This window comes from Enhydra lutris, unplaced genomic scaffold (genome assembly GCF_002288905.1).
Source record: "Enhydra lutris kenyoni isolate GAN:26980312 unplaced genomic scaffold, ASM228890v2 scaffoldscaffold44, whole genome shotgun sequence".
NCBI classification, from domain to species: Eukaryota; Metazoa; Chordata; class Mammalia; order Carnivora; family Mustelidae; genus Enhydra; species Enhydra lutris.
Window position 1 is genome coordinate 14,737,339 of NW_019154128.1, and position 10,257 is coordinate 14,747,595.

A 10,257-nucleotide genomic window follows, 5' to 3' on the forward strand; every position below is an offset into this window, starting at 1 on the left:
TCTTGACTCTCAGCCCAGTCTCAGGTAAAAGGGGAAAGATAAGGTCATTTCAGGTAAACCTTCATTTAAAACTGAATGCCTGTTATGTACATACATAGCAGTTGACAGAGGTTCAAAAATTCCCGTCTGGGTGAAGAAATGTCACCCATAAAATAATTTAAGTTGCTAAATGTTCAGAATGAATAACAAAGCCAATGCGAGCAGAAATGGAGAAAGTCCAGAGGTGAGAGCCCACCACAATGCCTCCGGGGTGTAGGTCATGGGAGAGCTGACTAAGAAGGGGAAAAGACATTGACATCACTTGCTAAGGGTCAAAAACAAGACCAATGTGGCAGAAAGAACAATCACAGCATTAGTAAAACTGGGAAACCAGAGATGGTGTGATTATTCTGCCCTGGACATGTGCAGTGCATGCTGGTGGCTGGACACACGTGTGAGGGAAAACATCCAGTGGGCGACTGGAGAGCAGTGACCGAGGACTAAGGCAGAATGATAACCAAGAACTACAAAGTCCTGGAAATGAACGGGGAAAAGTTCCAAGAAGCAGCTATTAACAGTGTCTGATGCTGCTTAAAACAGATAGTGAGGAAAAATTCAGCCATAGAAAAATGGCCTCTCCATCTGCCAAGGCTGGTCAGAAAGCTCAAGCCACATGCAGATGAAAAAGAGATTCTAAAATATCAAAGACTCAGCAATGATTTAATTCCCCCCCAAGAGTAGTCTGGCTTATTACTACTCCGGATGATAACAAATTAGATGATTTTACATCTACTCTCAAAGCTGATCTTTTTGGCAAGTGTCTATGAGGACCCACTGAAAGGATTATAAAGAGAAGGAAAATAGTCATTAACAAGAGAAAGAGAGGATACACTTTTTCCAACTACAGGATTCCACAGCTTCTGGCAGTAGCAAACAGCTTTTAGTAAAAGTAAGCCAACAAAAGTTCATTAGTGAAGCAGTGTTAACAAAGTAATATTCTACTCACTGGGCTTTAAAGAGTAGCCATTCTACCACCATACAAAAGATTAGAACAACTCACTCTTAAGAAAAACACTTCTAAAAATATTTTTACATTAAAAAGTAATAATTTGATTAGAAAAAAAAATACCACTCCTAATCAATTCTACCATCCTAAGACAAATTCCCTAATCACATTTTCATCTCTTCTGACCTTTATTACTAAGTATTTTGTTCATATGTTTTGTAGATAAAATACTTTTGGACCCTCCTCCTGTGTCTGTCACAAATACAAAGTTAAAAACAAAAATTTCTACACAAAACTAATACATCCAGCAAACAAATTTAAAGGTCCTTGGGACATCTGGGTAGCTCAGTTGGTTAAGCATCTGCCTTCAACTCAGGTCAGGATCCCAGGGTCTTGGGATAGAGTCCCACGTTGGGCTCCCTGCTCAGTGCAGAGCCTGCTTCTCCCTCTCCCTGCCACTCCCCTTGCTTGTGGTATCTCTCTCTCTGACAAATAAATAAAATCTTAAAAAAAAAAAAAAGTCCTAATAAAGATTATCAAACTTTGCCTTGCCATTAATAGACAATTAATCATACATGTGACACTGAAATTTGTCACAGACTCAACCATATTCCTGAAAATCTGTCCAAGTTTATATCTACTAGATACATAAAATGCAGCTTTTTATTTATAATAAAAGATAACTATGCCTTCCAAAAACCCATTTGACAGTGAAACTTTATTACCTGATATAAGATGCTTTTTAAAAAAACTCTTCTTTGCTGGCCACAATGGGCAGATTAATAAATCAAAATACTACTGGGGCGCCTGGGTAGCTCAGTTGGTTAGGCATTCGACCCTTGGTTTCCATTCAGGGTCATGTAATTGAGTCCTGCACTGAGCTTAGTGCTCAGCATGGAGTCGGCTTGCTCCTCTCCCTCTGCTCCAATCTCTTTCTCAAATCAATAAAAATAATTTTAAAAAATCAAAATACTACTAAGAATTGTATGTTTAACACACATACACATATTTTCACTATACAGATCAATTTCCACTATTCTCAACATCTAGATCTTAGCTTCAAAGAATATTTTGACACCAACCCAGAATAAGTGAGTTATCTGTAGTAATCATAGTAACTTCCTCCTCTCCCAAGTCTTTCAAAACCCTTACAAACTGCAGAGCACAGCCAAAACATTCTTAAAGGTCCCTTTTCTCTGAAGTAATTATACACTCCCACTGATCAGTAAAATTGGATGTTAAGATACAGGAATGTTAAAACATTCAGGATGTTAAGACAAGGAATAGGCTCACACTTCTGACTTAAGGAAATTAACATCTAGTCGAAACATAAAAAACTGCATTAGATAATGCACTTAGCTATTTCTGCTGTTTTTCTTCAAGAGACAATGAGTTTTATTCTGTTGTGAAGATTTTCTAGTGAAATTCTGCTGCAACTGAGGGAAAATATACAAAATACAAAATACCCAGAGAACCATCATTAATATTGCAGGAAAATCTTAACTTTGAAATACTAGTTTATACTGCTAAAACACAAAAATTCCTCAAGGTATAAATTGACAAACTGAACTCAGCTACCTTCGCAAATCTGCCCAGGCTTCCTGAAAAAACTCAACAGCACGTTTTCAGGGCAAATGCTGTTATTTGCGACCCATCAGATGCCAAACTCATGGTATCACAATCATGTAAAAATCTATCTCATTTCTTCTACTGAACTCAAACAAAAACAATACTATAGTTTGATCAGCAAGAAGGCGGAAAGCATAGGCCATTTTTGGAGCAACCTCCACAGAAGATTTGATTAGAACCAGATTTCATATATGATGGGTAGAGGCTTATGTTCTAAATTAGTATAATTATCGTCAATATCTTGACTAGCTGGTCTGTACACTGAAACTGTTCATACAGACACAACGTCTCCAAACACCACAAAAGGTGTTTGATTCTGCCAGGACCACTAGTCAGCCACATCTTTTCAGACTTCACACAGTGGCAAGAAATTCTCCTCATCTGAGCCTTAGACTTATCGGTATTAGAGACGTTCACTAAAACTTATAAACTAAACAAATAGGAAATTAACAAATATAATTTAGGCTGACAATTCACAAACAAGGGATTTGTTAACTATACACAGGAAATTAGCATATATATGGCTGTGGGAGGAAAAAGCAGCAGAAGGATAATATAACCTTAATGTTTTACGAGACTCAATCATTATTTCCCTGTGCTAATGGCCCAGGAAGAGAGTCATTCACTCAAACAAATGTTAAATCCCTACTGTGTGCGCGGCATGGTACAAAGTAAACACAAGAACAAAAAAAGCAAGGACAAAATCCCTACCAAGGACTACTTGAAACAAAAGGAGACATGCCCATTAAATTATTGTACTGTTTTAGCTTTACTGGACACCAACTACATGCCAGCCCGTACTGCACACCAGAGACGCACAATAATAACAATAATCTAACTGCAAATCTGTAACCAATCAATGAACTATGACAATAACAGGCCTGACTACTCCTAAAGCAGCAATTTTTTATTCTGGAAATAATCTTGCCTCTGTCAATTAATTCTTTCAATGGATGGCAATTCTCTGAATAATTTCCACCTACATGAACCCAAACTAAGGTTGCTTACAGAGTTAAACGAGAGAGTGTAATGTTTTGAACAAAAATAAATAACAGTAGAGAGAGACACATTTGTACTTTAACATTAATTTGGTTTGCATTTAGCTACTGCCTTCAACATGGGTAACAAGTGACAAGTCATAAAGCAGAACACCAACCTGAAAGTTACTGTGGCAAGACATTATTTTCTTGTAGTAGCAGTACAGTGGGAAGTGGAAACTAAACTAACAAGTTTTGCTAAGCTTTTTAAAAACCACTCACTTTTAGTGATTTCTTTGTGAAAGGTATGTGACCACTCATTTCCCCTAGGCTCAAAACCAAGTAGTGCCAACACAACTACAGATTTGGTCCTCTAGGTTACAAAATAATTTTTAACCCTGTAGAAGTACCAGTTCTACAGTCATTCGATACTAATGAGCTTTTTAAAAATAGGGATCAGCCCTTAACCTAATTACAGATAAGGTTTTGCAAACTAGAAACGGTATTCGTTTTTAAACTCTTCCACATTAAAGATGACACTCAATCTTAAAAATGTAAAGACTTCTAATAGCTTACTAGAGAACTAAACAGAACTGTGTTATATACACCGAATCGGTGGTTAAACAATCGAATACGGCAAAGGGATAAAGGAGAGGGAAGATGAAGAAACAAGATTCCTCTCCAAGAAATGTTTGAACAAATTCAAAGTGAAATTTCGGTAAGCTATGTTTTGAACCCTTTCCATCAGTCTTGCTATTTTTACCACGACATTTTCTGTGTGCCCGCCGTTATTAAAATCACAACCAAAGGGGGGGAAGTGTCCTAAAATTTGACTATTAACAGCAATCAAGTCTAAAAATATGCCCCTCCTACACAGTGGGCCAAGTGGCAAGAAGATACGAGAACTCAGGAAGTTTTGAAATGGCACTGACAGGAGTCAAGAGGAAAGACAAGGGGAAGGAATCACGGAGAACAAGAGCAACTCCGTGCAGCCAACGCCGCGAGCTGGCATTCGAACTGCAAGTTGCCGGCTCGGGACGGGACTCGACCGAGCAACTTCGCGCCGGACGGAGCTGCGCGCTTGGCCGCCCTCCGAGCCCCGAGCCGCAGCCCTTCCTCCCCGATCGCAGCCCCGCGGCCGCCTCCGCGAGGGCGCGCTGACAGCCGCGGGGCCAGGCCTGGGAGATGCCGGCCGGCTGACACCCACCTTCTTTCTCGGCCCGCGCCGCAGCCACTACGAGGGTCATCACCAGGTGCAGCGCTCCCAGTAGGCCGGCGGCCGCGCTCCGCGGGCTCCCGCCGCGGCTGGCCGCGGGCTCCACACCGGCCCCTGCGGACGTGGAGGCGGCGGCGGCGGCTCCTGCTGCTCCTCCTCCAGCCCGCTTTCCCATCCCTGCCGGCCGGGGGCCGCCGCGCTCGAGGTCCGGCGCGGCCCTTCTCGGCGAGGCGGCGGCAGGGGCGGCGCGGGAGCCGTGGTCCGGGCTCTGGCCGCGGCGCCGGGGGCGAGGGCGGTTCCGGGCCCAGGGCTCGGGCTCCGGGCGTGGGTCTGGGTCCGTGCGTGCGTGTGAGCAAGAGTGTCAGTCACGGCCTCGGCCTCGGCATCGCCTACGGAGAGTCGAAGCGGAGAGGCCACGGGTCAAGCACGGCGGGCGGCCATACTGGAAACGGGCACCGGCCGCGGGCTCTGGTCGCTGGCCTGCGAGGGGCGGGGCGCGGTCCTGGGCACCGCCCCCGTCGTGCCGTCACCTAGGGGGCCGGCAAGTCAGTCAGTCTGCCCCGGAGTCCGTGGGCCCGAATTTCTTGTCCCGCTCTCGGATGCCCACGGCTTCACCTGCCGGACGGGACACGGACAGAACAACCCCAACCTGTCACCGCTGCCCCGCGGAGGAGGAGGAGGGAAGCAGGCCCGGGCCCAGCCGCCAGGACTTATGATGGCGGTTCACGCTTCTCAGAGGCAATGACGGCAATCACGTGGAGACAAGGGGGCCTTGCCGCGCAGCCGCCTTGGGGTGTGGGCGGGGCTGGGAGGAACTGCGGGGTACTGGGGGAGGCTCGTCTGCTGCTCCAACGGGGGAACTAACCCCTTGCATCTCCGGTACTGCAATGCGAGAGCCTTCCAGAGGACTGAGTGCGCATCCGGACCTCGAGGCCCAGCGCGGAAAATCCATTCCAGTGACTCCTCCTGGTCCCACCTCCGCCTTTCGGGTCGCCTGAGAATACTCCTGGCCTGATTCAGTTCCTGGTGGCGCTTCGTTTAGTACTGGACCCGCTCCATTCATCGTTATATCTTCATGACACACTACCCAGCGCTTAATGGAATCATCTTGCTCTTGGAATTGTGCCTGCTTTGCTGCGGGAAATCCCTTTGCAGTGTGTTTTTATTAAAGCAGCAGTGACCCTGGACGGGGAGGGCAGATTGTTCTTTATAAAGTGCCCAGTGGCTATGCTGGCTTTGTCCGTCTTGGAATAATTCTTAAGACGTTTTCTACAGTTAGTTCCTGCAAGGCCCAAATCAAACGCCTTCTTTAGGCTCCTTCAGGAAGCCTCATGCCTCTTTCCGCCTTAGGTGGCGGTTCTTGGTGGGCGTGGATTTTCCGTACAAAATTTAAGTTCCTTGAGAGTCCCTCATTATTCGTCTTAATAACTTCCCTTAACTTAGTAACTGTCTTAGTAACTTCCTCAATTCCAGAGCCCCCAATTCCATTTGCTTATTCTTCGCAGTATTGGTTGAGGGAGTCCGTGTATTTTTAAGGCTACGTCCACCCCAATACATCTGAGAACAAACTACAAAGGAAAATAAAATTTCAGGAAGGCTTACAAAAGGAACTCAAAGTGCTGCCCTATGCAGTAGTCTTTGTCAAGCAAGCACTTAAGTTTTTTATTAATTAATATATTTTTATAGACTTACCGTAATGATTTTGAAAAATAATTTTCCTGAATATTAGTGTTAAAATTAATCAAATTTTGTTCTTGATGTAATGTAGGGATAATTATCTAAGGTGGATTTTCTGTATTTGTATATGTAAGGAAAGATTTCTGGAAGACTTTTAACTCACTAAAGAAATCAAGCCCAAGGCAAAGTAAGTGAGTATCTTAGCTGGGTCAAAGAGTACTTTCCAATGTGCTGCACAAAGAATTGGCAACCCTCCCCCCATTACCAGGTTTAGGGCAGACAAGTCTCTCCAACTATGAAATACTCAGGTTCTCTTACACAGGAATCAACCACATCCTCTGATTAGCCTGAGGCTCAAGAGCCACATGGGAAATAACTTGCATATGTCTGTAATTGGAGCTTAGACATTGGACTCTGATCAAACATGTCTGCCTATTTCCCAAGAAACTAATGAAGCTTAAGTTTTAGGGCTCCTCCTCTGCATAAGTTCCTTCCAAGGCCTTCCACCTAACTGTGTATTTATAAGCTTTAATCTTGTTCTTAATAAGCACTCCTCTCCCCAGTAGTTGGAGAAGCTTTTAGGGCCCACTGTACCTGAACCTTCCCTGTACCTAAGGACATTGGGAGCCAGAGGGGTAATAATGGAAATTTGTTTCCCAGAAAGGAAAAGGAGACTGCTGGGAGAATAATAATAAACGAAGAAGGACTTACTAGACAGCTTGATAAACTATGTTGAGCGCTCTGGGTTGAGCCACCATCACCCCATTATTCCCTCTCCCCCAACACTCAAGTGCTTTGGGAAGCAGAGAACTAGGAGTTAAAACAAGAAACGATCACCAAGGACCCTTCTGAAGTTCTTGATTAGCTCCAGACCTCCCTTCTCCCGTTTGAGGAATCAGAGAGATCTGGGCATTTTGGCAGGTGGAGGCAGGCTCCTCAGCTGGCAAAATTAGGGAAAATCTGCTAACCCAGCAATTCTCAAAGTGCTAGACTGGCATCATCTGCATCACCTGGGGGTGAGGCACAGCAGTCTGTTTTAATGAGCCACCTGAGTGATTCTAGGACATGCTCAAGTTTGAAAACTGTTGATATAAGCCAGGAACTATAGGCTATTGTGAGTCCTCATCTCTACTCACTTTGCTCTCTCGCCAGATTAGTAAACTACTATTAGAAGCAGAGTTAAAAGGAACACAGATGAATTTGGGCTTAAATCCCAGCCCTGCCTTTATTAGCTATATGATGATAGGCAAATTGCTCAACTTCTCTGGCCTCACTTTCTTTTTCTGTAAAAGGATGCCTAATAAATTTGGGGAGATGAAGCAAGATACGTTTGTAAACATACAGGCTCTGCCTGGCACATAGTAGGAGATTGTCAGAGGTAGCTAGAGTACTTATTTTTTTCAAAACACCATATAAGGCACAGTGACAGTTTCAAAGATCATTGATTGATTTATGGTCCCATTTCACTCACAAAATATTTGAGGACACTTACAAGAATACTCGCATTTAATAAAAACATATTTAAAGTTTGAGACCAAGAGGAGAAAACACTGTTGGAAGTCCCCATGGCTCTACCTTCCTGGCTCCCTGATTGACTGCATGTGTTCTCCTGGTATTGGACTCTATAGTCTTTCAAGTCCCAACTTTAAGTCACTCAGCCAGACCTTGCTGTGTCTATTGCTGGCCCCACCCTGGCATTTCACAGACGTCTTAAACTCACATGAACTCCTGATCTCCCGTAGCATGCTTTGTCCACAGCTTTTCCTATCTCCAGAGTTGACCCCACCTATCCAGTCGCATAGGCCATAAAACTAAGCATTATTATTTACTCATCTCTGTGTTAGATCTAGAACGTAGCCACTTCTTACCACTCTCACGGCCCACTCTGGTATGAGTCGCACCATCTTCTGCCAGAAATTTTGCAAGAACTTGGTTAACAGTTTCCCCTGTTTCCAACCACTTTTATAATGAAAAGTTTCCACTTGCAGCGCCTGCCTGATGGAGCTGTGTTATACTTCAATGGGTTCAAGCCAACTGAAGCTGATAAAGGACTGTGAACTTTGAGTGACCCCCAGACCAGACCCTTACTAGACCTGACCGAAGACCTATTCCTGTCCAGGAAACAAAGGGCCTTATTTTATCCAATGCTGTTCTTTCCTACCCAGAGTCCTGGTTTCTGGATTAACACAGCCACCTCGAACCCCCTTCCCGCTCTCTAGCGCTTAAAAAATTCTGGCTTTTCCTACTTCATGAATTATTTACTCAGTGAAATTTTTCACTGGTGTGTTTCCTTGCCTGACAAGTATATACACTCAGCTTTGATTTTTCTTTCTTTTAGTTCTGGTGCTCTTTGCTTTATATTTTGACATAAATTTGCACAATTTTTGTCAACACAGCAGCCAGAATGACCCATTTAAAACATAAGGCATCTCATCCCTCCTGCAGTGGCTCTCATCTCAGTGTAAAAGCCAAATCTCTTATGATGACCCACATGGCTGTATGCGATCTGGCTCCCTGTGATCCTTGACTTCCAGGCTTAGTCTGTTTCAGCTCAGTCGTCACCGTTTTGTTCCTCAAACATACCATGGATGCTTCTGCTCTGGGGTCTATACCCTAGTTCTTCCCTCTGTCTGAAGTGCTTTCTTCTCCACTTCTCTGCTTGGCTCACTCTCTCACTTCCTTTCAGTCTTGGCTCAGTTTCCACCTTCTCTGTGATCAGCCACTTCTCTGATCACCACTGTTAATACTGGAATTCAACGTGCATGCCCCCACGTCCAATCCTACCTACTCTGCGCTCATTTTCTCTTTTTCCCATAAATCTCATCGATTTCCCTAATACTATATAATTTATTTATTCCTATGTATCACCATTATCTGTCTTTCACCCTCATCTGTTTTGTTCCCTGGTGTGTCCCAAGCTTCTAAAATGTACTAAGCACTTACTAACACAGAGTGAACGAATGAATGAATGAATGAGTGGGACAGAAGGATGAAACAGTTAATGAATAGAACCAAAAGATAAAGAGCAGTAAGACATACTCCTTCCATTCCACAGAACTTAAAATGCAGTGGATAGGATAGACATGTACACAGTATGATAAGGAGGAGTGAACTGAGGGAGAGAAGAGGAGAGGGAATCTGAAGGCCAACTCTGAGTTCTGCCAATTTCTCTATGTATCCAGGCTTTTCAACATCTTCAACTGATTTTTCATTTGTTTTCAATCACATGTCTCTTTCATCTAGTTCAGAGTATGCATAAAGCCCACAGCAATCAGTTGAATATAAGAAGGGAGATAGCCTACTGAGAGTCTTCTTCAATTTACAGAGTGATCTCTTCATTTTGTCTGCTGTATGTCTTATTCCTTGTTAGCTTTCTCTTGGTGGTGTTCTTTTAAAAAAGAATCAACTCACAAAGCCCCGGGTGTTAAGTCTGCTCCACCTACTATGTAAATCGCTGCAGCCTAGGGTAGAACAAGTAAACAGGGAGCTTCATGCTGTAGGATGGGGATAGTGGTTTATGAGGGGGTGAGCTGAGCCCACTATCTGTGTGAACTCTATCGTATTTGAAGCTTTTTATCATATATTCTTCAAGACCTGATTCCTTTGCAGTTTCCAAATTCACATGAACTAAAGCCTTATCAAAGATAATAACCGCTACCACATACACACCTCTAATAAGCATCTTGATTTTGATGCTAGAATTTACTACAGTTTTGTTTAATATGTTCCTTCCAAGCTGGCTGACACATATTATAAGCTTATAGTATTCTTCC

The 10,257-nt window shown here is 43.6% G+C and overlaps 1 protein-coding gene across 1 annotated transcript in view; it reads right to left on the reverse strand.

The window, feature by feature from the left end:
• Positions 1 to 5,377, reverse strand: part of LOC111155839 (transmembrane protein 131) — a 216,665-nt gene extending 211,288 nt beyond the window's left edge. Inside the window, exon 1 of the mRNA XM_022516255.1 lies at positions 4,799 to 5,377. Coding sequence (XP_022371963.1) covers positions 4,799 to 4,982 — 184 coding nt within the window. The 5' untranslated portion in view covers positions 4,983 to 5,377. The remainder of the gene's footprint in view (positions 1 to 4,798) is intronic.
• Positions 5,378 to 10,257: the final 4,880 nt, after the last annotated feature.